Below are 27,468 nucleotides of genomic sequence, written 5' to 3' on the forward strand. Positions count from 1 at the left end.
GCAAAATTGCTTTTGGAGGAAAGGAAAAATGGAGGCCAAAAAGAACATAGCTTCCTTCAGATTCAGTGATTTCCAAAGCATGTCTGGATTAGGAATGTGGAAGAATACATGATTCGGTTAATATTTAAAAATAAACCATGTTGAATTCACACTTTTTGAAAAACAGTGCAAACCAACCACAGCCATCCTTTGAAATCCACACTTCTCTAAATTTGATGATGCAGTTCTTCAGCCAAGTACAAAAATGCATATACAGGGGTAAAATGTACATAAAAATTCATACATTAGTGAAAATAACATACAAAATGCATTATATTAAGGAACATTTCTTTGCAAAAATGTGTAAGTCAAAACTTCACACAAAAATAGGAAAAATTAGGAAAAATTCACAATATAATGCTTGATGAATTCTCACGAGGACTTAAAAAAATAAATCCAGAAATTTTGATGGAAGTGTGGACTGAATTTAAAATTGGAAAAGTAAGAAACTTGGAGAACTGAAAGTGACAGATTTGTCTGGGATAGGAGATAAGTAGAATAAAGAGGGAAGTGGAATTAAGAGCAAGGGTTTTCAGGACAAAACTTCTGTGTGTGTATATATGTATGTAAGCGCACACACCTCAACTTGCAGAATAGTTAAGTGTTCTTCCACTGAGGAAGTGGAGAGCCCAGGGCAGCTGTCAAGTTGGATGGGATGGACAGAACAAATAGCTGAGTCTGCTTGATGGGTAATGCTGCCTTGCAGGGACGATGGATTGGAAGTTGTGCCATGGGCTCCCTTGACCAGACTGGCTTTCTCAGCCTCTTTTGTGTGCTGCTGTCAGCTTTAACTATTTTCCCTCTGCAGACAGAATGCCTTGGTTTTACTTAAGGGACAGCAAAACCTCTCTTATTTCCAAAGACAGTTTTATCCAGTTGTAGTCTGAGTCACAGTAGACCCCCTGAAGTCACTGAACATGGCTAACGTAGGTTCATTAATCTCATTGGGCCTACTCTAAGTAAAACTTAGTTGGATACAGCCCAGAGTTTCCCCCTTTTCTTCCCCATGCTCTATGGAAGGTTTCTGATTTGTTTCTGATATCGCTTTGCTTTTCTGAGCAGCTTACGTGCATGCAGGGTTCTTAGTTTTCTCTCAGTGACAAAGCAGATATCCAAATGAATGCTTATTATTGTGATGGGGGGGCATGCATGCTAATTTGTTGCAGATGGGAACATGCATCGGAATGCATCCCACACTGGTGGCAAAAAAACAGTGCTGGTGGATCAATGTGCTTGCATTCGCTTTCAGATTATTTTTTCAGTCTCCATTTCCCAGATATCTGCCCTGCCCAAGCAAACGGGCTGGAATCTAATATACATTAGTGGATCAGCCAGTAGTGCTTTCTATTATTTTCTCGTTTCCAATCTTAACTTCAGTTCTCCTAATTCCCACATCATGTTTGTGGTTCTTTCTTTTTTTAAAAAATAGCCCTAATGAAAATTCATCAACATTTCTCTTAATATCACCATTTGGGTGTGCAATTTCCCCTAATATTCAGGGTTTTACAAAGCGATTCCCCCTAACATAATGCATTTTAGCATGTTTTCACTAATATATACTGTACATCTTTAGGCACACAGTGGGCCTTTTTGTACACATTACTTGGCTGGAGAACTGCATTGCAATTTTTTTGGAGAAGTGCACATTCTGAAGTATGCCTATTTTTCAGTTCACATATTGTTTCAGAAAAGTGCCAATTAGGTAGGTTTGCCTTTAGATGCAAACTGAATCAAGTTCAAGTTCCAGCCGCAACATCCCTGAGGAACCCTCTTTGAAAATCTGAGACCTCCCATCCTCATGTCCTTAAGACCTATCTGTTGCCACATTCCGGGGAGTGGGTAGGTTGGGTTGGGAAGCCAAACTTGAGTGCTGCTTTCTTTTCCTGTTTCCCACCCCTGCCCTCTCTTGCTCACTCTCTTTTTTAAAAAGCTCGCTCTCCTAAATGAAAACTTTGCAAGCTGAGCTGCAAATTGCTTGTTACTGTAAACTCTGCATGCGTGCCAGCAATGGCGCACACCAAACAACCCTCGAATCACCTGAATTAATGAGCAGCAGGGAGAGGCAGGTTTTTAAGGTGGTGGGTTTTTTTGCATTGTGCTAAATGCATCCTCCCCAAGAGCCTGCTCACATTAGCTCTGTTTGTTAAGTACTGTATATAGAGTTAAACACTTAATAAAATTACACTTCACGGGAGGCGAGACTGACGCGTCGGGTCCAAGGCCCGGATTGTGTAAAGTGATGTTTAGCATATAAACATTAGCTGGCCTGGAGCACTCTTTTGTAATTTTTGTTGTTTGCGTTTTCCTTGTTGATGGTGTTTAATAGGAAAGAAACAAGCTACCCACCCACCCACTGCTTCTTTCCAAAATGACTTCCGTGGACGGCTTTGTTCCCCCCCACTGGTTATTTCAGTGTGCTGCTAATGAGCTGCATAAATTTGCATACTGAGAACCAAGGATTGGGATATATAGCTAGAGAGAGGTGTGCATGCATTTTATGCAGGGTATCTGTGATTACAGAATTGGAGTTGTGAGCACCTGTCTCTTTGGACTACAGATAGTGAAACCATGGCCCTCCAGATGCTGCTGGATTCCCACCATCCCTGACCACTAGGTCATTCTGGGTGGGGCTGATAGGATTTGGAGTCTTAACAGCATTTTTTTTCCTTACAGGGGGAAGGGCACAGATTCCCCACTCTTGGGGCACTTGGTCTGTTCCAGAAATGTGACTTCTCCCACCTAGGCTTTATTACTGCCCGCCTGTGCTCTCCATTAGATCCTGCCTGAGTTGCCTGACGTTTTGCTGTTTTCCAAGAGATTAATGGTGTCGTCCTTGTTTCTTGTTGCATTCCTTTTCTCTCTCTCCCTTATTTTATTTTGCTTCATTTCCCCTTCTTCAATCTAGGACAGTTCCTCTTTGCGTCTGTGCTGATCTTGGCACAACTGCCTTGTGCAAAGCTCTGCACAGGAATAGTGAGGTTACCTGGGGGGGCGGGGTACCACTCTGTTACTTGGAAATACATGACAAGGTGTCCCCTTGTTAACTAGGCTTACTCGTGGGCAAGCATACCAGTGGCAGACTTGGGGCTGCCAAATTTCAGCAGTGCCCTGTGTGATGCTAAAATTCAGCCTCTCCCACTCCATTCTACAGCATTGTTCCTGCAGCACAGTGCCCAGCGTGACCACACCAGTCACACTACACTAAAACCACCTTTGGGCACACCAGCTTTCCATTTCAACCAGAAAACTAAGAAGACAGTGCTCTGTTGCAGTTGGTTTATTTGCTTTAAAGAGACTGATGGAAGGCATGCTCTAATTTTACACCCAAGAAGGACCGTGGGAGGTTTTTTTAGTACATGCCTAGCTTGGCATGGTGAAATCCCTTGCCTGTGTTTCCACGACACCTCATCTAGTTCTTTCTCCCAGTTAAGGTATCCACCCTATTTAAAATATTTTCAAGGCAGCTTACACAGTTTAAGATTAAACAATACACTATCTGGGGTTGCTAGACTGCAACCTAGGTTGCTTCCAGATGTGGCCTTAATTTGCAAACAGATCATTTGCAAGTTTTTTAAATAAAAAAACCCACTTAATATTTTCCCTGGAAAGAGTAAATCCAGATTAAATGGGGGGCGGGGGTGGGGTAAAATGAGCTGGGATTTTGAGGCAAATTACACTGTGCAGATGCTGCAAGGGGAAAAAAAACCTCTGCATGTGTGAGGAGCACCAACCTCACAATAAACATGTCTGGAAATGCCCCTAGAGCAGCAGTATTTGCCTTGAATTTTTACCATGTACATCATACATAGATCTGCAGTGTAAAAAAAGAAGAAGTCTGGATTCTTCTAAATTTGAGCTCCCAACACAGATAAGCACTAGAGCTTTACGAAACTGAAAAAAACCCACAGGCTTCCTTGGACGTATTAGGAAAGTGTCTTATCTCACTCTGTTTCCTAACCTGTGACATGTATATTGCTATACATAGCAATAGATGGGGACTAGAATCTTGCACGGCTGGAACATCTGGTATTAAATGTAAGCCTGCTATAGGCCATTATGATAGGAGCACACCTCTATCCCTGGTTTTCTGTGCATAGAACTGGCAATTTTAGAGCAGAAAACAATTTCAGTCTGATACAGGAAGTGCCAATAAGGACTGTGTTAGAAGACAGTGCAAAAGTCAGTTAAGCCAAAGGCACTGTGGGATAAATTGGTAAATCTAGAGGGGAACTGCAACCCAGAGAGGGATGCGTTGCTCATTGCGGGAGTTGATGGACACAAATGCCATTCTGCTGATAATTGGCCAGGCTTTTAATGTTTTTCCTTTTTTGAGTGTTCATTGCCCACCCTGCTTCCTCAGTCACTTTGTTTTGTCACAAGCCCCTTGAAATGCATTTTTTCCTCCCCTGAACAGTTATTGTTGCTATTAAGGAATGCTGGGCTGTCAGAGAGCCCCGCTGGCCAGGAGAAGGAATCCCACTGAAAGATGCCTCTAATGGCGTGTTTATTGCCTTGCTCTCCAGTTAGCCAGCTAATCCCATTTATTGCCATTTGCAGAAATTAAGGGGTTGAAACACTGCACATTCTTGTACACAGCAGAAGGCGTGCAAAAAGAGAGAAGCTGCATGTCGAATGACACCTAAAGTGACTTCTAATTACTTTCCTCCATGAGTTTGTTTTGCTTGTCAAGATCAGGATCTTGGAGTGCGGGAATACTTTAAATTCTACCCAAACCTAACTAGAGGTCAGGCCTGCACAACTTGCAACCCAGCAAGTCAAACAGTGGCAACTGGTCACTGCTGGATCGGGGGGGGGGGCAAGGGGACCACCAGAGGTGGATCCAACTGGTTATGTCCCCCCCCCGCCCCATTCTCTTGCCTTCGAAAGGTACTGTACTGCGGGTGCTTAAGTAACACAATGCAATTACTTGAAACACAGTCTCCTGGCTGTATATGGTGGTATGGTGGCCCACAAGGAACTTTTAAATTATCGTTTTTGCTGCCTACTTTGGACTATAAAAATTGGTGTGAAGGTGGTGTTGGGTTCAAGACCTTGGCAGGTCACTTTATGTAACTGCTGGGCGACATTTGGTATGAAGTTGTTCCAACCCTGGCCTAGGGCTTATGTTGGGGACTTTCTTTCCTGAAGTGAATTTATTGAGGAGGGAAGTATAGCTATATCCCCTTTGCCTGATGCTACAGAATTGCCCATCCTGTGATATGTGGGGGAAAGTATTTTCTCTCAGGACTTGAAGAAATACTTAAATATTAATGGCAAGATGTAAATTAAGATGTAAATATTAATGGCAAGATGTAAATTAAAAGGGCTCCCATAAGGGGGAACTTCTTCAATGGGGTCCTATTTCCAAAAATCTTTGTTGAACCAAAGCTAAGGTTCATCTCACTCAGCATCCTCATTCAAATGGTAGCCAGCCCAATGCTTTTGAGAAGCACATTTTGTTCTTAGCCTCTGGCGCTCATAAGATATGCTACCTTTACAAATGGAGGTTCCACACAACTATCATGCTTAATAGTTCTTGATGGACTTAGCCTCCATCTGTTTTCCCCTCCCCTTCCTTGCTTTGTTACACTTTCCAGCTAAGTAACAGGTTGTATCCACCTAAGTCATTCTCTGAGTGGACCCACTCTACTGTTAGATGGGACTTAGATGGATGCGACCCAGTTCCTCACCACACCCATCCATCCTAAAAGTCTTGTGGGCCTCTTCAATCTACATCTGCACTTTTGGGGGGACAAACATGTGCAAACCTGACCATCATGTGGAACAGCAAAGCTCTCTCCTACGAATTCAGACCAGTGGTCCATCAACCAGATTCAAAGATGCACCTCCCCAAGTTTCTCCAAACTTTCCCAGCCCTTTTCCTGAAAGTGCACCACCGGCAATGCTGGGGATCAAATCCAGGAGCCTCACACAGACTCGGGGTATGTGCATTACTGCTCATTTCACAGCCCCTTTCTTGTAACTCATCCTGCCAGCAATTCACAAGATCTGAATAACTCAGGCAGGCAGACATGCAGGTTGTCATACTGGCTCAACTATAGCAAGTGGCAAAACTTTAGGTGTTCAAACACAGGGTGGATGTGGGTTTGAATTTCCTTTAAGCCTCCTGATTTGAGCAGAAGAATCTCTTATACTAACACCTCTGCAACTTTTGAATCTGCTCTTGGGCAGGGGAAGAACCAAATTCCAACATGGGGCTGTTCAGATATCCACATTGGCCAACGTGAAGGCAAGCCACCAACCACATGTGGTGGCCATTTGCCAGGGGCTCAGTACTCCACCTGCTTTTGCCCCTTGCTTTGGATTGCCAGATAATCATAAACACCTGGCAGGCAATTGGATGTGGCCTCAAGGGCTTGCCACTGTGCCCAACACCTGCAAAAATTTATAGATTGTCAGTTGGACGCTCAAACCTTATCCTATCAGGGAGGAGGCAAAAAATAAATGCATACAGTAGGAGACCAACAGAAACCCTCAACCATCTTAGTGATGAGCTGTTGAAAAAGACCTAGCTGGTCATTTTCTGAGTTGATGCAAAAGAAAAGAACTTGAACCAAAATCCTGCTTTTCTCGTCTTTCCTTAACATCTCAAAAACCATTCACACTCTAAATGTGAACCTGAGATTCATTTAGGATTTCCAGAGCCCCCACCTTGAAAGGAACATCTTGCGAGTTGGAAGACGCTGGCCCATCTCCCATTTCCATGTCAGTTTCTTTCTTTTTTCTTTCTTTTTGCTAAAAAGACAAGGAGCTACGTGTTGCAGTTATTCCTACAAAGAGAATATTCTTGAATGATTGTCCCAAAGGATAGATGGGTGAGGAGGTAACCAAACAGAGATTTCTCTTATGATCAGTCTGTGTTGAGCAGAAGAACAAAGTTGACGGATTCTGAGTCTTGCAGAAAGGAGCTGAGGGGAAACTTGAGTCAGGTGTGGAAGGGGCAGGTTTGGGGTTAGGGTCTTGTTTCAGAACTCCAGAAAGATATATATATATTGCCAATGCTTATTTTGTTGTGGTGGTGGTTGTTGCTCAACTTTGCATGACAAATTTGGAACCTGTAAGGAAAGCAGAGTTATGGAATGCAAAAGGAGAAATGGAAGCAGATTTGCACGGGCCCCCTCCCCCCCTATGCAGTCAACAGTTTAGCCGCCAGGAAAGACATTTTGATCTTTTTTTATAATCTAACTCCTGAACAAAATAGAGGATTTATACAGGAAGAAAGATAAAACAGGTAGCATTTTTGTTTTTCATTTTCACTTTCCCCCTTCCCTTCTTCCAGGTCTTCCCCCCTGCCCCCCTCAGGGGGAGGGGTGGGACCCAACAACAACCCAATGTTCCTTGATGGTCTGAGTTGTATGTTTATGTATTTTTTAAATCTGGTATATTAAATATAAATTATGTCTTTGCCCCACTCCATGTCTACTTTTTTTAAAACTTTTGTGTGTGTTTTTGTTGGTTTTCTACAAAATAGGCTTTGCTTTTGTTTGCTTTTTCTTTTTTTCTTTTTTTTTTTTGTAAAACTTTCTTCCCCTCCCCTTTTGTTCCACCTGGTTCTGCTTGGAAAATAGTTTTTGTGTTTTGCCATTTTTTTTCCACCTTGGCAAAAAAACAAAACCTTGGTGTACATGTTTGTGTGTGTGGATAGGGAGGGGGGGGTAAAAACAGAGAAGTGGCTGGGCAGTTGAGGGGATCAGGAGGGATGTATGTGAGAGGAGGGAGGGGATTCTACATCATGTATACGAGTAGTCTATGTCTGGAATTCCACCGTCTCTGTACCCACGGGTTGTGCCGTAGCCGATGGTGTGGGTGCTTTTGTAAAGACTGGTTCCATTGGATGGGAATATGGTATGGATGACGTACTCCTCCTTTGCCCGGTGCGGGTTGATTGGAAGCATCTGCAACCCGGGGCCTCTGATTTCCAGGATGGAGTTGTCCTTCTTGGTGCCCGACTCCACATAGTCATCTTTCTTCCGACTGCCTCGCTCCCGTGTCAGCAGCTCTCCTGTCCGGTGGACATACCAGCAGATGGCAGCCAAGACTAGGAAGAGGAAGACTAAGGACACCGCCCCGCCAATGATCCCTGCCAACGGCAGCCCGGCCATTGGGTCCATGTTTTGCTCATGGTTGAGGGTGGTGGTGGGGCTGTACATGTCTGCCGTCTCGGCCTTGGCACACACTGGGGTCTCATCAGGCACATAGGTGCTGCCCGTCTCCATGGTGACCATGCAGATGATATAGGTGGACTTGGGCTCCAGGGCTGTCAGCAAGTACTCTGTCTTGTCACCTTGTACCAGGGTCTCTGTGATGGAGCCCACGGCCGGGCTGTGGCCCAGGCGCAACCAGCTCAGGCGGAAAGAGGCTGCCGGGAGCATTGCCTTCCAGCTGATGCGGATGCTGTCAGCGGTTAGCGGCTTGACGTTCAGAATCAGTGCTTTGGCTCCAGCGCCGGTGGCCATTGGGTAGTCAACATTGGAATCTGGCAGTTGGATGCCAGGCCTCTTGGCCTTGAGGGTGAAAAGGGAGCCCTGCGGGGTTGTGACAGCGGCATTGCTGGCAGTCGTCTTGGCTGCCACCACCACTCCCGAATTGCTCTGCGGGCCCACGTCAAAGCACTCATCCATCTCATTGGTGATGTCCTTGATGGCCATGCCTCTGACCTTATCGGGGCCTTGGCACATCAGCCCTCTCACATTCACCACAGCAGCCCGGGCCTTGACCCAGTCCCTCAACCACATGAGGTTACAGCCACAGTACCAGGGGTTGTTCCTCAGCAGGAGCTGGGAGAGACTGTCAAGGTCATCAAAGAGACCCTTGGGCAGAGTGGTCAGGTTGTTGTTGGACAGGTCCAGCTTCTCCAGTTCCCTCATCTTGGAAAGGGTGTTGTAGGGGATGTGGCTGATGGCATTGTCTTGGAGGTACAGCTTTTGCAGATGAGCGCTGGGCAGGTTAAGAGGTGGAGCTGCCAGAGAGTTGCGCACCAGCGAGAGCTCGCTGAGGTTCTGGAGGCGGCTGAAGGTGTCGTCTGCAATGCGCTGGTTGGCCAAGAGGTTGCCATCTAGCACCAGGCGCCGCAAGCTGATCAGCCCCTTGAAGGCATGGAGGGGGATGGTGGATATGCGGTTGTCGTCCAGCCTCAGTTCCTCCAGGGTACGGGGCAGGCCAGAGGGGATGCTGCTGAGGTGGTTGCGAGAGAGGAAGAGCAACTTGAGGCGTGTGCTGTCCGCAAAGGCATCGTCTTCGATGCTGACAGTGGAGACGGAGTTGTCGTCCAGGTGCAGCTTCTCCAGGAGAGGGATGCGCGCCAGGGAGTCTCGGGCGATGGTTCGGACGTTGTTGTCCTGGAGGTGAAGTTCCCGCAACGAACGGGGCAGATTGATGGGGAACTCATCCAGGTCATTTTCATAGAGGTAGATGACCTGATGGGAATTGAATTAAGAGGAAATTCAACAGGGCAGAAGTAGAGAATGGAAATGCCATGCATGTTTTTGTTTTTTTAAAAGCTGCATTTAACAGATCCTCAAACCTGAGCAATTTGGGTTCCAGTTAGCCCATATTAAAATGCCTGTCATCAGCCTAGAAATCATGAACTTACCACAAGGAAAAGGTGTTTAAATTATTACATTTTTTTAAAAAATAGGACCTGGCATTAAACAGGCAAGGGAACTTGAGCTTCAAAGCTAGTGTGTAAATTCCAATCCTCTGCTAAAAATCAAAGTATGCTGCTAAACATACCCCAGAACCCTTCTCAAAACCAAAAATCCACATGGAATCTAAAATGTGAACATATTTTGAATTCCAACATGGATTTGGGTGTATCTACTCAAAATAAAAAAGAAAAATAAAAAGTTTAATTTCTAGCCCCAAACATTATCTCCAAAGTCTAAGGACCACTTGGGCACTGTGGGAACCTTTCATGGGGTCAGACCACTGGTGCATCTAGCCCAACATTACATAATTTAGGAGCGGGGGACCTGTGACCTTCCTGATATTGCTGAAATACAACTGCCATCAACCCTAACCATTTTGGCTGGGGCTGATGGGAGTCCAACAACTCCCAATTCTGGTGTATTCCCATTAGCAGTGGCACTTTAAGGCCTTAGACAAATTAGAGGTATTTCTTGGCCTCTGCTCCTTGATATCCTTTTAACTGAAGATGAAAAACATTGAACCAGAGCCAATTTTTTTAAAAAAAATACATTTAAAAATAATTAAAAACAATAAAATTTAAAAACGGATGCAATCAAATCACTTCGGGATAGGCTAGTCAAAACCCAAACATTTTCAGCAGGCATCTATAAGTCTGCTATTAATATTTCATGGGCTGGGCTTCAACTTTAGGAACATAGGAAGCTGCCTTTTATGAGGTCAGATCATTGACCCACCAAGTGCAATATTGTCTATATTGACTGGCAGCAGCTGATGAGGGTTGGAGACAGGAGTCTCTCCTAGCCCTACTGGAGATTCCACTGTGGATTGAACATGGGACCTTCTGCATGCAAAGCAGATGCTCTACCACTGAGCTACAGCTCCCATCCCATGCATTGTAAATTTATGGCAAAACAAGCACAAACATTAATTCAGTGTGAACTGATGAGGGGTCATAGCCCAGTTTGTGCTGGGGGGATCTCAGTTTCAATCCCTGGCATCTCCTATTCAAAGGCTCAGGTAACAGTTGATGCAAATGACTCTTCCTTCTCAGACCCTGGAGAGCTGCTGCCAGTCAGAGCAGGCAATAGTGGGTGAGGTCTAATCTCAGATAAGGCAGCTTCTGATACTGTCGCATTTGCCTGGCAATTTTGGCATGTTGAACTGGTCTTGTGAATATTCCAGTGCTTGTTTTAAGTTCTGAAACAGCACGTCCTGAAAACTTCTGCAAATCGGTAATTTGAAAGAATTGGGATGCAATGGCAAGTCACCATGATGGCAAGTCACACTAAGACAGCCTTCCCCAACCAGGTGTCCTCTACTTATTTTTGGACTCTCATCAACCCTGGCCACTGGCAATGCTGGCTGCAGCTGATGCGAGTTTGGTCCAGCCACATCCAGAGAGCAACATGTTGGGAAAGCCTGTATTAGAGTGTCCACAAGACTGTAGTTCAAGACACCAAAGTCTGAGCAAAACATTATCAGGTTAATCCTTGGGGAGGGGGAAAGTGTCCATCAACGTAAGTTTCATAAACCAAAGATTTCTACAGCTACTATTTAAGAATTCTGAAGGGGAGAAAAAGTTGGGTCAAGCCACATTCAGCCTCAGCTCATTAACGAAGATCAGCCACCCTCTTTCCAAAAATAAAGTCCCCCGGTTGTACAACCTGAACATTTAGCTTTTTCTTCAAGGTGGAGGGGATGCCGGCATTGTTGATCTGATTGTTCTGCAGGTATAGGGTGGTGGCATCATCCGGGATGTCAGCTGGGATGGAGGTCAGGCCCCGGTCATTGCAATAAATGAAGCCGTTGTCACAGCGGCAAACAGATGGGCAGGTGGTGCTGTCAATCACTTCGCTCAGGAAGGCAACCAGGCCGTAGCAGAGGAACAGCCAGTCACGCAAATCCATGGCAGCTGCTGTTGTCACCACGGTGGCTGTCACCACAGCGGCTGTGGGTGAGGTGGTCGCCATGGTTCGCAGGGGTGGGTGGTGCTAGGCTGTCCTGCGGTTAGGCTTTTGGAACCTGCAGATGGAATGTTTTTATTTTATTTATAGTCTTGTTTTTTTGTTTTGGTCTCAAGGTGAAAAGATGCAGGGGGAGCCTAGCACCCCTGCCATGCAATTAGTTTCCCTCCCTCCCTCCCTGACTACCAAGTTAACATTTAATTCAAAACCAGGGCTTAGCTCCAGAATATGTCTTCAAATCTAGAGTTTCAACCCTAGGGTATATAAAGTGCAAACTCATTTATATATGGAAAGCCAGCATGATATAGCAGATGTGGGATGTTGCAAAGTTCTAATCCCCACTCAGCAAGCGATCTTGGACCAATTCACTCTGTCTTAGCTCAGCCTGCCTCCACAGGGTTCTAGAGTAGGGGCAAAGGTAGCCAATGTAGTGCCCTCCTGATGTTCTGGAGTACAATTCCCATATTTCCTGACTGGCCATGCTGTCTGTGGCTGATGAGAGTTGTAGTCCAAAATGTCTGGAAGGCACCACCTTGAGTCCCTTAAGAACCAATGTTTTATTAAGTGATGATAATCAGTTGCAGAGCGCCTTTTCCCCTCAACGCAGCATAAACCACAAACAGCACCCACATGACTTTGATTAGACTGGACTGAGTTTACTGCACAGACAATATGTGGTATTGCCTGCCCCATACTATGCCACTTCTGACTGCAGGTGTGTCCCCCTGACCCCATCATCAAATGTTCCCTGCTTGAAAGAAGCCAGCACTGGTTGGAGATGGCAAGGCTGAAACCCTTCTCCCTGATGCACTTGATTTCTATGGGCATTGGAAGGTTTCATTTCATGCGGGAGGAGAACTCATTCATAAAGTTTTCCCCAAGCCATGATCTGAAGTGATAAAAAGTCCAGGAAGAGTTACTGTTTGCATGCCTAAATTGTCTCCATTAGGGCCTGGAATCTGGTGCCAACATCTAGCAAAATAAATAGGCTTGGAAGAAAGGCCCCACTAAAGGTGTAAATAACTGGCACATGCTAACAACTTGTGTGAGTCAATAGACACAATGGGGAAGTTGTGTGTTAACCTTGTTAGGAAATGCCAAAGTCTGATAGCTAAATACCTGAAAGGCTTTGAATGCCTTTTAAAACAACAACTTTAATTGGTGTGAAACCATTGATTGGATTTTTAATTGGATTTTAATCAGAGTCATGCCTTTCCCCATGAAAGGATTTCAGTGTTGGTGGTGACCTGGGCATTTGTTTTAAAGTCCCAGGATCAGAAGGGCACCAGTGGAGATCATCTAGACCAGGTGCTGCGGAACTATAGCTCCCATCATCCCCTGCTGTTGGCTATGCTTACTAGGGCTGATGGGAGTTATAATGCTGCAGTATCTGGGAAAGTCAATGGTTTTCCACCCTGATCTTGACTGACTACAAAGCAGGAGGAAAAGATCATCAGAGAAGGCTGCAAGAATCTCAGCTTGGCCTGTGTGTTCATTTTGCTGGAACAACTACAGTTCTCAAATGCACAATGAGTCTTACCCAGATCCCTGCTCTGAATTTAGCCAAAGTCCTGGGTTGGCCTATAAGCTTTATTCAGGTTCCTCAGCTTGCTGTGTCCTGTTCAAGACTATCTGGATAATGGAGAATGAGTTACTGACTAAGGAATCCTCCTGCATTTGGAACAAGACCGGTGTGTGGAAATCTGCCACTTTGCCATAAACTTCAATATGCCTCCTTCCCTGCTAATCCCCTCCACCCTGAAAGAGAGAGAGCATGTAATAGAACAGGGGTGATGGCATTGCCCATGCTGTTTCATTGCCACCTCTGACAAAAGGGTGAAACTATTTTGGTCTGTCATCTTTACAGTGCATGGTCTCTCCCCTTTTGGAGACAAAGCTTAGTTTAAGTTCTCTATGGTCCTCGACACACCTTGTACATAGATTTTTTTGTATGTGTGATTGGGATAGACCTGTCAGAGTGCTGGGCATGTCATTTGCTCGGAGATGTTAGTTGCTAAGAGCCACACTAGCAGCCAAGCACATGGTGTTGCAATGCTGGAAGTTGCCTATTGCTCTTGAGGCTGAGCAATCAGTCACACACATGTTGGATCAAACAGCAAAGGGAGGGTGGTGGTGGTATAGACTAAAAGTTGTATTCAGTGTTAGTACTACACAGAGTGGACTCATTGCCATTAATGAATGCAGCCTAACAGGTCCGCGAATTTCAGTGGGTCCAGTCTTTGTTGAATACAACCCTTAATAAAATATTGAGAAGTTTCAAGTAATTTGGCAGGTCTGCTTGGGCTTTTTCAGAGACTGGCAGTCTGATTCTCTCTGTATCAACACTGTCAGTCCTTTAAGTCTACTGTATCCACTTTCTCTCCTTTTTCCCATTTAACTTTTTCTTCAGGTTGTGAGTTAAGTGGGATGGGAGTAGGACTGGGTTTTGGTAGAAAGGAAAAGGGGGTTATTAACAATCACAGTAATTTGTTTATATTCAAAACACACACACCAGACAAACACCCTAACAAGGGGAAGCAGTTCGGTATTTTAAAAAATGTAGCAGGTGAATGTACTTTTTTCTTTTTCTTTTGAAGTACAGTGGTACCTCGGGTTAAATACTTAATTCATTCCGGAGGTCCGTTCTTAACCTGAAACTGTTCTTAACCTGAAGTACCACTTTAGCTAATGGGGCCTCCTGCTGCTGCGCCGCCGGAGCCTGATTTCTGTTCTCATCCTGAATCAAAGTTCTTACCCTGAAGCACTATTTCTGGGTTAGCGGAGTCTGTAACCTGAAGTGTATGTAACCTGAAGCGTATGTAACCCGAGGTACCACTGTATCCTCTTTCCTCCAATCCTCCCCCCCAAAAAAAATAAAACAAGGGACAAAGGCAACTTGGATCCATGTTCTTTTTGTGGACATCTTAGTGTAAATAGCACAGAAATAGCCAGATTTATATCCTCATGGTTTGATACATATGGGCCAGGCCTCTGTATTTCTACCACCAGATTGAAAGAAAGGGAGCAGCCATGCCACCCAATCCATAGGCGCAGCTCCCAGCGCTAAACCCTTTTGGTAGCATCTGTCAGACTGGAGAAGCGGCTTGCAGTGGCATTATAAATCCCTCTTAAGAAGACCGTATAGAGTGGGAAAGCTGACATGCAACAATCACAACCTCTGGGAAACTTCAATCTTGCATACATTAAGGCTCCATTTATACCATACATTTTGAAAAGTATTGTACCATTTTTGATAGTCACGACTTCCCCCAAATAATCATGTGAAGTGTAGTTTGCTAACTACACGAAAGGATTCATGTGTTGCCTCCTGCCACTTTGCTTTCAAGTGGGGACTTCTAAAGTACTTCTTCACCCAGTAGTTCAGCTATAGAATTTGCACTCACAAATAACTTTTGTTCAGACAAATAACTGGAGGATACAAGGCTATCAGTTGCCATTAATAGCCACAGTGGCTCCATTCTTCCTCCTTTATTGGAGGCACTTATGCGTCTGAATACCAGTTGCTAGAGAATCACAAGTGGGGAAAGCGCTGTTATGCTCAGAGGTCCTGCTTGTGGACTTCTCACAGGCATTTGGTTGGCCATTGTGAGAACAGGATGCTGGACTAGATGGGCCACTGGCATGATCCAACAGGGCTCTTCTTAGATGATGACGTTCACATCAGAAAATATAAGCCACGAGTGAGCAGCCTGTGGCCCTCCGGATGTTGTTGATCACAGCTCTCACTGCCAGCATGGCCAGTGTCAGGGATGATGGGAGCTGTAGTCCAAAGAATGGAGGGCCAGAGTTTCCTTATCCCTCTAATTAGATCTATCTATCTGTATCCTCATGCAGCTGTGTTGCATCTGCAGGGGTTTTTTGTTTTTTTTGTAACCATGCATAATATCTCTAAGCACTTGCAGAATCAACTCAGAATTTGGGCACACCAAATCTGGTGGAGTTCCTTTTGGCGGGAGGAGGTACATAGAGGCTTGGCTATTTGACCAAAGTTGTTAGATGGCCTGAAGTGCTCTTCCCCTTCTGCTGAAAATGGAAATAGCAACGTTTCAGGAGTTGGATGGGGGGCTGGGCGGGGGAATGAGTGCCCTTGCAGCTTCCTCACTGCTGCTCATCAGATTCCCAATTACATTGCATAAAAGACCTTTGGAGAGCGAGGGAGAAAAGGCCTGGCTTCGGAGATGGAGGCCTGAAAGGCGCCTGTCGCTTTAACCACCTCTTTTGGCTGCTCCTTTATGCCCCTGTTGTTTATATTACACGGTTTATGTAGCCTATCAAATTAAGGCCAGTAAATCGCTTTGCTTTATGGCCTCGGTTTTTATTCTCTTGGATCTCTCCCCGAGAGCGGGAAGAAAGCAAAGGAAGCAACAAAAGAGGGGGTAAGGAGTGGCGGAAGGAACAAATGGAAGCTTGGCAGGGCAAAGGGATAATAGAATCATAGACCTGTAGAGTTTGAAGGGACAATGAGGATCATCTAGTCCAACTCCCTACAATACAGGAATCTTTTGCCGAATGTGGGGCTCAAACCCACGACCCTGAGATCTGTATTCTAGGGCTGTCTTCCAGCTGTCGCTCTTTTATAGAAGGGATTCACATGTCAGGAATGTAGGTATAGTGGATGAAAGGGCCTTGGCCCAACAAATCCACTTTAACAACAGCAGAGTTTTTGCAGTTAGAAAAGAGATGGGGAAACACAAAGAAAAGTGTGGGATGACAACAGAATGACAGGAAAACCTATAACCTCCCTTCAAACAAAGAAGAATGACTGTTTATTAGTTGTATAACCTCAGTGCAAATAAACCATTAGCGAAGAGGAAGCACTGTATAAACTCCACAAAAGCTTTGTGCAAGCAAATCAGGATGAATGCTGAATAAACAGGTTATCTGGGAAGAGGAGGATTTCAGCTCAGTAGCTGAGCATCTGCTTTGCATGCAGAAGAGTCCCCTGCAGAAAAAAAACCCAATAGGATCTCCAGGTATGGCTGGGGCAAGACCCCTGCCTGAAACCCTTGGATGCTGCTGCCAGTCAGTGTAGCCAATACTGAGCTAGATGGACCAGTAGTCTGACTTGATATAATGCAGCTTCCTAGAGGAGACTCTGGCCTATTCCTCTTGCCATAGCATTCAGTGGTGATGTTAGAGTGCTTCAGAGTCTTAAAGGACCTGAGTTAAGATGGGACGGCGATAAAAGGAGAGTGCTTGCTAAAAGAAAAGGGAAGAGTAAAATCCCATGGTTGGGGGCTGTTTATACACTCTCCTGCACCTCCCTATAAGAAGATACTCAAACACCTGTGTGCTAAGAGAAGCTGAATTCCACATCTGTAAAAGCACAGCATTGCAGCAGTGTGTAGATCAGTGGCAGAGCCCCTGCTTTGCATTTAGGAGGTCCCAGATTTGATTCCTGGTATTATTGATTGAAAAAAATGGGCATCAGGTGACAGGAAGGACCCATCTTTGTCCAATACCTTGGACAGCCAGTCAAGAACAAGCTACACTGGACAAATAGTTTGACCTGGTAGAAGGCATCTTCCTAGGCTCCACATATGCAGATAACTTATGGTCTGCATTTATCTATCTTTGGGGGCTGAGAGATAGTTGTCTGCCAAATGAAAACTTAAATTTTCTTGTGCTGGGCGATTGAAACAAAAGAAGCTATTGGCTCCTAAAAAGTTAGATTTTTAATTTTGTTTTGCATTTTGCTGTTGGGGAGTTCTGCCAGGGCCATGGCTCTGTGGCTGTAGAAGATTCCCAGTTTAATGCCTCTTCAAGTAGGGCTGGGAACATCCCGTCTGTAACCCTGGATAGCCTCTGCCAGTCAGTGTGGACAATACTGAGCAAGGTGGACCAATGGGTCTGACTCAGTACAAAGCAGATTCACATGTACAAACTTCCTTCTGGTCCTGTTCCACCCATTTCTATGCAATTCTTGCAAGAACAGCTCCTTTTTGTAGCAAATAAAATACATTTAAAAGGGGTGGGGAAATGAACTCAGAGCAGAATCACTTTTTCAAAAAAAATATGTAAACAGATTCATCTGTTCTCTCTCCCTGTTAATTCACTCCTTCAGTCGCTAATCCATCGCCCCAGCCTCCGTGCTCATCAAGCTGTTCTCCCAGCCCCACACCCCACCACATATGCTCCATCCATCCTCTGTCCTTCCAGCTTTGACTTTTCATCCCTGCTTCCCCCAAGCTGGGCACTCACTCATGCGGGACACTGGCAGCTTCCGCTACAGGAGGCGACACTTTACAGGGCTCCTGCGCATCCCTTTTAACCTCGGCTGAGTTAAACTCCTTCCAATGTTATTTTTTACAAGGCCCTTTTCATGGAAGATTTGAGTCGGCAAGGTGTCTTGCTGGGCCAGTACCCATTAAATCACTAGAAACCACTCACTTGCCTTGACTTCATTATGCATTCAATTCCTCTATAAATTTTACATTTCCTTTTTCTTTCTCCCACCACCTTCTTCCACCCCACCCCCATTTTTCTATCTCCCTCTGGCTTATTCTTACTTTGGCCATATTCTCTCCATTATGGAACATAAAATCCTTTATAGCCCAATATTTCATGGTGTCAGATAAGAGAGACCAACTGGACACGGTTTCTAGTCTTTTTGCAAAAAGCGGTGCAGATCCCACTAAAATAAAGTCACCGTGGGATTTCCCTTCATCCCTCCCCCATTCAAAACTTCCCAAATTGCTGTAGACAATGTTTTTAACCTTTCAGGAGTGGCTCTGAGCCCCACAGCATGATACTGCTGCTAAGCGGGCTAATGCAATCAATCTCTGGCTGTATTAAGGGATGAGATTACTGGGAAGGGAGACAGGACTGGCTACGGATGAAGCAGGAAATATGGAGGAGAGGACAGCTACAATCCTCTTCCAACACTATAGTAATCTCACCCAGCTCAAATATTTGGGTAGTGGGGTGGTCTCTTCAGGCAAAGCCTCCTGATGGGGAGCCATCGCTTTTGACCTGGAAGAGGCAGAACATGCAGTCCAATCATTTTATCAACTTGCCTTCAGCCTTCTCAAGTGCCCCAGGCAAAGGGGATAGAGCAGCTCTGTTGGAGCATCAGGCCATTACAGTACTAGGTTTGGGGCCCTCCCAACAAATGCTTCAAACAATCTGTGGAAGAGAGCTCTCTATTAGTGCCTATTAGGCACAACTGCTAAATAGAACCTTGCGTGTGCTATGGCACTATGCTTCTGAAAGCAATGTGCTGAAGATCGCATGAGAGGGAAGGGCTCTTGCCTTCCTGTCCAGCTTGTGGAGTTCCCTAGACACATCTGATTGGTCAGTGCTTGGAAATAGAAGGCTGGCTAGATGGACTTCTGGTCTGGCCTAGCAAGGCTTTCAAGAACACAAGGAGGGCTTGCTGGATCAGGCCACAGGCCCATCTAATCCAGCTTCCTGTTCTCACAGTGGCCACCCAGATGCCTGTGGTAAACCTCAAGCACAACCTGAGCACAAGAGCACTCTCCTCTCCAGTGGTTTCCAGGAAGTGTGGAAGCAGAGCCGAGCCATTGTGACTGGGAGCCATCAAAAGCCCTCTACTCCCTGAATTTGTCTAATCTTCTTTTACAGCCATCTATGTCGGTGGCCATCACTGCCTCCTATGGGGAATAGTACTTTCTTTCATCTGTCTTGAATTTTCAGCGTTCAACCATTTTCTATGGTTGCTTCCACATGACCTGATTATTGAGCACTCTTTTTTGATCCGTTTGCACAAAATTTGAACATTAATTTTAATGAGCCTACTCTGAGTAAGACTGACTTTGAATACCACCTCACTGGTCTGTGTAGCTCAGTATTTTCGACACAGATTGGCAATAGCTCACCTGGATTTCAAGCAGGGAGGCTTTCCCAGCCCTATTTAGAGATGCCGCAGACGGAATCAGATATCTTCTGCATTCAGAGCATGTGCTCTACCACTGAGCTATTGCCACTTTCTCTAACCAGAGCAATGTGGACCTAAATCACCGCTGGACAACTGACTTAGCTGTGAAACACCTTCACAGCACCAGTTGCTGCTTTCTCCCCTATGTTACTTCTTTTGCAAATCCAGTGATGATTTCAAAACCACTGCATGTCTAGGATAGCTATCTATAATGCTAAATATGCAGGGGGGAGGGCGGTTGTATCAGATGCATTCCTGGCCTAAAATAAAATTCTGCAAGCCAGTGTTAAATCATTTTTAAAAAACCAATCAGAATACAGAGTAAATTTGGTTACTGTTGTGGCATGGGTTCTGCTAGGATTAGGCTGTGGTTCACAAATGGATTAGCTCCTACCATAATGTCACACCTCCACCTGTATTATTGAGGTGGTTAAAGAGCTTTAAAAGATTAGGCTGCTTCCACTCTTCTGAAGAGCTTTTTAAAAGAGGAGAACAGAGGCGATTCTAATCTGCCCTGGCGATTGTGAAAGCCTGTCAGGATAGGTGGATGTGGAATAAAAACAGAACACAGGAGTGTGTAAACGCTTCCATGAAAGTGAGCTTTAAAAATGGGGAGAGAAATCCGCCATTTAATCCAACCACACTGGATATGCATAACAATGTTTCATGGCAGCCAGGGGCGGGGAGCTAATCTGTATTAAGTGATCTTAAATATGGGTGCCAATTTATGCAGTGCTGATTGAGACCTGGTTAAAAGTGAGCAAAATGCCTGTTGTTATGAGAGGGTAAATGTGTTATGTGGTGGGAGGAGGCCTGCATATTGGGGCTGGGTGATATATGGTTTTCAATATCCTGATATATCACCAGCTAAACATCGCGATATCTGAAATAAGATGGAGCTATGTAGAGGTGAACATGGTTATGTCCTGGCAACTGCTACTAGGTTACAGGTCTAAATCACCACACACTGATGAAATCATCACTTTCTTCAGCAGGCAAGCCATCCAAACAGGACTTTGGTTTGGGGCTTTGATACCAAATGGTGGTATTCAGGTCCAAGACAATCCAAAATACAGTGATGAGTCATATTGAATACAAATAATCTGGGAAAATATTGAACAACAACAAAAAAAATCTAAATTTGATGCATATAATTATATGACAATTACCTCAATGATAGCATGCTTCAACTAAACCATTAAAGATTTCTGGAGAATATATTAATGTTCTATGCAGTTTTAGGGGCAAATTTAAAATTTACAAAAGTAGCGGATATAGTAAAAATATTAATTAAACTTGCATATGATTAACAATTTAGTCTGTTTTCTACTAATTTAAGAATAATTTATGTAATTTACTAGTGTCAAGTTGCATCTCCTTCCCCACTCTGAGGGCCAACTGCAATTGTATGCATGAGTAAGCCCCACTCAGTTCAGCTACTCACTTCTACTTTCCTGGAAATAAGCCCCATTGAATTCACTAGGGCCTGCTTCTGAGTAGACACGCATTTTCTTGCACTGCTTAACGACAAGCATCTACCCTCCCCATCATTTTCACCTCACAACAACCACCCAGTTTCCCATTTCCAGCATCCAGGTAGCAACTGTTAAATCTCCCCCCCCCCCTTCATTTCCCCCTATTGTGACACAGAAGGGCCTCCCAAAGCCCCCATCCCACCAATCTCTCCTTTTTTATCAAAGGAAAGGAGGAAGGGCAAGCAAGCAACGAGGTAGCATCCTTTAATTATTATTTTTTTAACTTCCTTTTTACATGAGGGAAGCTATGGAAGGCAAAACCAACAATGTCTTACACAGCAACTTGTCTTTTTTTTGTTCTTACTTTTACACAGGGGTGAGGGTAGGGGATCAATCCCAGCCTCAGAAGGGCAGTAAAGGCACCAGGGAGGGGAGAGAAAGGCTTTTTGCACATGCACGCACGCACGCACACACACACAGGCAGAACGGGAGACGGGAATAAAGAAAAAGAGTTAAATTATAGGGCAATGTTTTTTGTTCTTACTCTGAAGAAAACAACCCAGTTTCTCCTTTTGAGGGTGGGTGGGTAAGGAAAGGGCAAAGGGGAGAAGGGGGCTCCCAGCAAGAAGTCCCGAGCCAGCTCAGACCAGTATCTCTGTAAATCACACCTTCAGACCACTACTAGCCTGCTGAGCCGGGGCTTGCTGCAAAATCAAAAGAAGCTGTTGTTTTCCCAGCTACGTACTTTCATATCGGACACCTGCTCTTGCAGAGGCAGCAGAGCTGAGCTGGGGCTCGAAAGAAACAGTGCTGGCTGCTACGTCTGCTCTTGTGAGTCGCTTGCTGCTCCTGCAGGAGGCAGAGGAAGCACTAAAAAGCACTGGCCGGCTACACGGTTTTCTCAAAATCGCGATGTTTGCCAAATAACATTTTATGAAACCGCTATTGTGTTGTGGACTTCATAACCGACTTTGAACAATATATTGAAAAATCTCCCAGGTCTGCTGCATATTGCAGTGACCTTGGTCACCTCCATACCATCAGGTGTTTTGAGGCAAGGATTCAAATACACACCAGGCTTTCACAGTTAAAGCGGATTAAAGGGCTCTCTTGTTGTAGTGAAGCGTTCGGGAAACGTGCTGAAAAGTGCGGGATGAATCAATGATTACCAGGAAGACATAAGCATTGCACTAACAAATCAGGATGGATGCTTTTTGTCGTATAACCTCCCTGCAAACAATTGAACAAATGCTCCCTAGAGACTGAATATAATTTAACTTCTACATAAACTCTGTGCAAGCAAATCAGGATGTATGCTCAATAAACAGGTCACCTGGAGGACACCCTTGTATGGTTTTATAGCCTTCCTCAGCCTGGTGTCCTCTTGATGTCTGACTACAATGTCATGACCGTTTGTCAGGGATGATGGAAGTTTTAGTCTCAACAGCATCTGGAAAGCACCCAGTTGGGGAAAGTGAAGACAAGGGGGTATGATTTTTACTTAGGGTGTTGGGTTCAAACACCTGAAAAGCCCTGCCAGGTGGCTGCCAGCTGGGGTAGACAACACTGGGTTACATGGCCAAATAGCCCGAGCTCCTTTAAGGCAGTTTCTTATGGTCCTGCTGTACCATTTCCCTGGGAGGGAGGCAGAAAGACAGATCTCAGTGGTAATGATTTACATGCCAAAGGTTAGAGGTTCAACTGGCTTCTACCAGTCAGAGTAGACAATATTGGGCTGAATACCCTATACCAGGCCAGGATATATTCCAACAGAGAGATCATGGCTCAGTAGCTGAGCACATGCTTTTCATGTAGAAGGTTGCAGCTTCAATCTCCCAGAGTCTCTGGTTAAAAAGAGGGATGAGGAACCTGTAAACTAATCCATGAATGTTACTGTAGAAGCAGCAGCTTATGTTTTGTTTTTATCATTTTACCAGAAGCCTTTACCAGGCACTGCTCAGGAACTCCCAAAAATCTGACCAGTTTTGAAACTAGGTATTGCAGCAGTTCAATCCACCATCTTGATTCAAAATGGTGTCCAATGATATTCAAACATAGGAACCCGAATGTCTGACGCAGCTTCCGCTTGAGTGCAACCAATCGGAAGCTGCGCCTCGGTTGTCAAACGTTTCGGAAGTCAAACGGTCTTCCGAAAAGGATTACGTTTGACAACCGAGGTTTGACTGTATCTTAATAATTGTCCAAATGCACAGTGAACAAACAAACAACTTTCAAAAAAATATGGTGCCATTTGTTGGTACAGTGGTACCTCGGGTTAAGAACTGAATTCATTCTGGAGGACTGTTCTTAACCTGAAACTGTTCTTAACCTGAAGCACCACTTTAGCTAATGGGGCCTCCCGCTGCCGCCGCGCTGCCGCAGTGTGATTTCTGTTCTCATCCTGAAGCAAAGTTTTTTTTTAAGCGTTTATTATTTTCCAATAAAAACATCCAATTAACATATCAAATCAAATCCAATAAAAAAAGCAAAAGTTTTTAACCCGAGGTACTATTTCTGGGTTAGCGGAGTCTGTAACCAGAAATGTCTGTAACCTGAAGCGTCTAACTCGAGGTACCACTGTAATGGAGGTTTATCCCCTTGCGCTGCATACGTCAAGAGTAAACCTAAACCCTGTGATTTAAGTATTTGTGAGGTGGAAAAGGTCAGATATCCCCTTTCTGATCTTTGTTCCACATCACACAGGCTTGTTTCCCATGGGAAACACTCCAGAGCAGAGCTGGCCTGCTTCTGCATAGCTCCTCCCCTTTAGTCTACTTATCTCCGCCTTGGGTTCTATTTCTTGGTGTGATGGGAGAGTGACTGGCAGATAGACAGATGCTTCTTAGCACAGAATTTGAGGGGTGGGGGGAAGAGAGGATATGTATCAGATGAATCTATTTTGAAATGTTTAAAATAACACGTTTTCTGGCAAGTATCCCCTTGGGTACCAATTGGTATGCATTAATTCACTTCTATCTGCCATCCGGCTATTTTTGCATTCTGCAGAATGCTCTTGTTATCTGGCCATTTGCTTGCCTCTCTCAGCATTCCTGTATTAGAAACGCATTCTGCATCCTCACTTTGGTGAGTAACTCCACATCAACAGTTTTCCTCGCTTTTGAAATCCAATCACCAGATTTCTGCCTTTTGTTTCTACCTTCCTTTTCACTTTCTTTCAAGTTTGCTTTACAAAGTTATTGTAATTGAGGCATCTGAGAGCCTGATACCTTACTAGGTTAAAAAACAAAACAGTAATATGTGATCAGCACCTTTGCAAGATAATTAACATCCACTTTGCAACCCTTCCCTTAGCTTCTCTGCACACAAAGTGCCTTGCTTTCACCTAGCAAACTTGAAGCCTTAGAAAGCTTTGCTGAACCTGAGCAATTCATATGAAAGTAGGTGAGTCCTAAGTTCACTCTAAGCCAGTGGCTGGATGCTGGAGATAAAGAGGGGAGGGCTGTAGCTTTCATGGCATGGTTTGTGAGCTGCCCATGCTCCTCCAGCTGCCCACTGTCAGAAACAGGATGCTGGACTTCCCATTTCATAGATTTTTCACACAGCACATAGTTAAACTATGGAATTCACCCCCACAAGACAGAGTGGTGGCCAGTAACTTACAGCTCTAAAATAGGGTGATACAAATTCAGTGGCTATGTTCTACCTCCATTGTCAGAAGCGGTCTGTCTCTGAAAACTTGGGAATCACAAGTGAGGAGGGTTGCTGTTACACTCAAGTCCTGTTTGTGGGCTTGCTATTAAGGCCTCTGGTTGGCCACTGTGAGAACAGAGTGCTGAACTAGAGGGGCCACCACAGACTTGATCCAGCAGCCAGGCTCTCCTTATGTTCATTATGGCCCTTGGGGCTGATCCAAAAGGGTGGTTCTTCAAGTTAACTCAAACTTTGCTAACTCTGAGCTGCTCTGAGATTTAAGAACTTGCAAGCACACGTTTGGGCAGATACCTTGCTCACTTGACAAATGGAGAAGAAAAGGCGTTATGCGTGTGGGAATGGGGGGAAAAGATTTAAATCTTATACTGAGCCAGAAAACATGTCTCTGCAAAGCGGTCCGTGCTTTTGCTTGTATCCGGTGATGAAAATGGGCACAAAGTTTCGTGGAAGTATGTGAAGTAGTACTCTAAAGATCTTACTTTTAAAAGATAAGTTAAACACACACAAAAAGGTGTTCTCAGGGTGTTATCAAGGGAGGCTTGGTGCATGGTTTAATTTCCTGAGAGGGGACTCAGAGGTTGGAGAAGCATTCCTCCTTAGAATCATAGAATTGTAGTGTTGGAAGGGACCTTAAGAGTCATCTAGCCCGACCCTCGTGCAATGCTGGAATCTTTTGCTCAACATGCAGCTTGAACCCACGATCCTGAGATTAAAAGTCTCTACCATTCTAAGTATGTGGGACATGCTGCTTTTGCTTATGACTGAGAAAAAAGGCAGTCTGTTTATGATCAGTGGCACTCCTGTTTAAATTACAATATTACTTCAAATCAAATTTGTCAGAGATTGCATTGGTAGGCCATCTGCTTTGCATGCCTAAGGCGTTGGGTTCAAGCCATGGTGACGTTCCCTGGTGAGCTGTACAGGTGAGCAGAAATTCAAACAGGATGAGATCCAGATTCCAAGTCCAATATGACAGACACTACATCACACCACACCACACCACACCACACCACACCACACCACACCACACCACACCACACCACACCCTAGTCTCATCTTTCTGGATGTCTGTGTTGGCAGATGCAGTATTCTGAGATAGCTGGGTTGGTTGAGGCAACATAGATCTAACTCTTATATTTTTGCCCAGTCTTTCTTTGAAGGAGCTCAGGGTGGCCTTTGCGGTTTCCTCTTGCCCATTTTTATCCTCACTACAAACCTCTGAGGTAGGTGAAATAATTTTTTTTAAAAATAGTCTAGTAGCACCTCAGAGACCAACTAAGTTTGTTCTAGGTATGAGCTTTCGTGTGCATGCACACTTTTTCAGATACGAAGAAGTGTGCATGCACACAAAAGCTCATACCTAGAACAGACTTAGTTGGTCTCTAAGGTGCTACTAGACTATTTTGTATTTATTATTATTATTATTATTATTATTATTATTATTATTATTATTATTTATTTCGACTGTGTCAGACGAACACGGCTACCTACCTGAATCTTTGAGGTAGGTGAATCTGAAAGAGAATACCTAACTGGCCCAAGGCCACCAAGTGAATTTAATGGCTGAGCGGGAATTTAAACTGGGTGAAACCCAGATTCAAAGTCCCAGTGCTATGGCCACTCTGTCACACTGGCCTCCACGTATGCCAACTTGCTGTTATACTGAAGGACTGTTAGCTGTGAACATTTTAAAACAGCAAACCCATTCAGTGCAAGAACATGCACAGGCACACACAAACACTGAAACTCCTCAAGTGACATGGGGACCAAGGGTGGGGAACTTCGGGCCCAGGTGCCAAATGCAGCCCTCAGAATCTCACTGCCTGGTCCTTGGGACCCTCCCCACACCACACCCCTTCCCCAGCCACACCCCCTCTCCCCAGGCCATGTTCCTTACTGCCCCTGCTTTACGTCCTTGGCTGGAGGATTTTAACCTTACAATTCTTTATTAAAGGCCCCTCCCTAGCCTTTTCTTTAGTATTCAGATGCCAAACCCTAGGGCTACACAACCTGTTTTGTGACATCAGAGCAGCTCAGCCAATGGCAGAAAAGAGGGTGTGTATGAGACACAGACACCTCTGTTTGTTCAGCCACACTCTCTCACACACTTCTTTCTAACAGGCCATGGGCATAACAGTCTGCTAAATAATTGACACCCCCCCCTTCACTGTTTGTACTTGGCGTGGGAATGCATTATAGAAAGGGCAGGGAACAAAAAGAGTTGACAAAGATGCAACAGGCTCATCCCAGAGGCAACAATCCAGTTATTGGGATTTCCCATCTACACGCGTCTCTTTTTTGTCTTTTTTTTTTAAAGTAAGGTAAATTAGGATGATGAAATCTACCTCTCTCTAACCTGACAGCAATTTTTCAGCATGGGAAAACTGTGCTGTACTGATGCCCAGATGTTGTCGCTGCAGATGAGGTTGATCAGATGTAAACTACTAATGTTATTTTCCCCAGAAGGAATCCGTATCCATCTGCTTTGTGTGTGTGTGATGTTGCTCTGCGTAGCTAGAATTTTAGCATTTGGCACCAACACCAAGTCTCCCCACCACCGCACCTGAATATTTTTAAGGCGTATGTGAGCCAAGTGGCCTAGTTTTTCACAGAATGCCCACCACCTGCTGATTTGAGAGAGGGATGGGGAACCTGCGGCCCCAGGTTGCCTACCTATGTCTCAGGTCACACCCACATCATACATTTAAAGCACATGGCTTTCTCCAAAGAA

The 27,468-nt window shown here is 44.8% G+C and overlaps 2 protein-coding genes across 10 annotated transcripts in view; one reads left to right on the forward strand and one right to left on the reverse strand.

The window, feature by feature from the left end:
* Positions 1 to 27,468, forward strand: part of MACROD1 (mono-ADP ribosylhydrolase 1) — a 309,233-nt gene that overhangs the window by 37,315 nt on the left and 244,450 nt on the right. The window lies entirely within an intron of this gene.
* FLRT1 (fibronectin leucine rich transmembrane protein 1) overlaps positions 1,953 to 27,468 on the reverse strand; it is a 164,298-nt gene continuing 138,782 nt past the window's right edge. For 4 of the 5 annotated variants that reach the window (XM_083477789.1, XM_083477788.1, XM_083477787.1 and 1 more), the window contains 2 exons: positions 11,373 to 11,730; positions 1,953 to 9,476 (listed from right to left, as the gene is read on the reverse strand). In XM_083477789.1, coding sequence (XP_083333915.1) covers positions 7,791 to 9,476; positions 11,373 to 11,678 — 1,992 coding nt within the window. In that variant the 5' untranslated portion in view covers positions 11,679 to 11,730 and the 3' untranslated portion in view covers positions 1,953 to 7,790. The remainder of the gene's footprint in view (positions 9,477 to 11,372; positions 11,731 to 27,468) is intronic. The other variant, XR_014519768.1, reaches the window with a different exon arrangement.

The sequence above is a fragment of the Podarcis liolepis genome (assembly GCF_965112155.1).
Source record: "Podarcis liolepis genome assembly, chromosome: 15".
NCBI lineage: Eukaryota > Metazoa > Chordata > Lepidosauria > Squamata > Lacertidae > Podarcis > Podarcis liolepis.